The sequence below is a fragment of the Trypanosoma theileri genome (assembly GCF_002087225.1).
Source record: "Trypanosoma theileri isolate Edinburgh chromosome Unknown TM35_Tth_4_V1, whole genome shotgun sequence".
NCBI classification, from domain to species: domain Eukaryota; phylum Euglenozoa; class Kinetoplastea; order Trypanosomatida; family Trypanosomatidae; genus Trypanosoma; species Trypanosoma theileri.
The window spans coordinates 265,601-265,918 of NW_021639846.1; the positions used below are offsets into that span (position 1 = coordinate 265,601).

General features: G+C 39.6%; 1 protein-coding gene across 1 annotated transcript; it reads right to left on the reverse strand.

Moving 5' to 3' along the window:
- Window positions 1-2: 2 nt before the first annotated feature.
- TM35_000042170 (uncharacterized protein) lies at window positions 3-296 on the reverse strand (the record flags this gene model as incomplete). The annotated part of the gene is made up of 1 exon (XM_029022411.1): window positions 3-296. A coding segment is annotated over one exon (294 nt), but the record flags the coding sequence as incomplete, so codon positions are not given.
- Window positions 297-318: the final 22 nt, after the last annotated feature.

Genomic DNA, 318 nt, shown 5'->3' on the forward strand with positions numbered 1-318 from the left:
GGACCCAAAACAATGTCTGCACGGTAAAAGGCTCGAACCTGCTCTGATACATTCATATCAACAGCATTATCACTAAATGTAAACACATCGTTATATTCAAGAATTATTTTTTCCTTCAAACTGTAGTAGTTTGATGGCATTCGGGATAGCTCGTTGCGTTCAGCAAAAAATAAGTGAAGTTTTCGTTCATTTACAGGAGGAGGTGGTGTCAAATGCAGTCGTTTAAAAACGATACCACGCATCGTATACAAGAGATGCGAAAACACACCAGCACATACTTCAGGCATTGGATACAAAACAAGACGTCCATGTACAGGA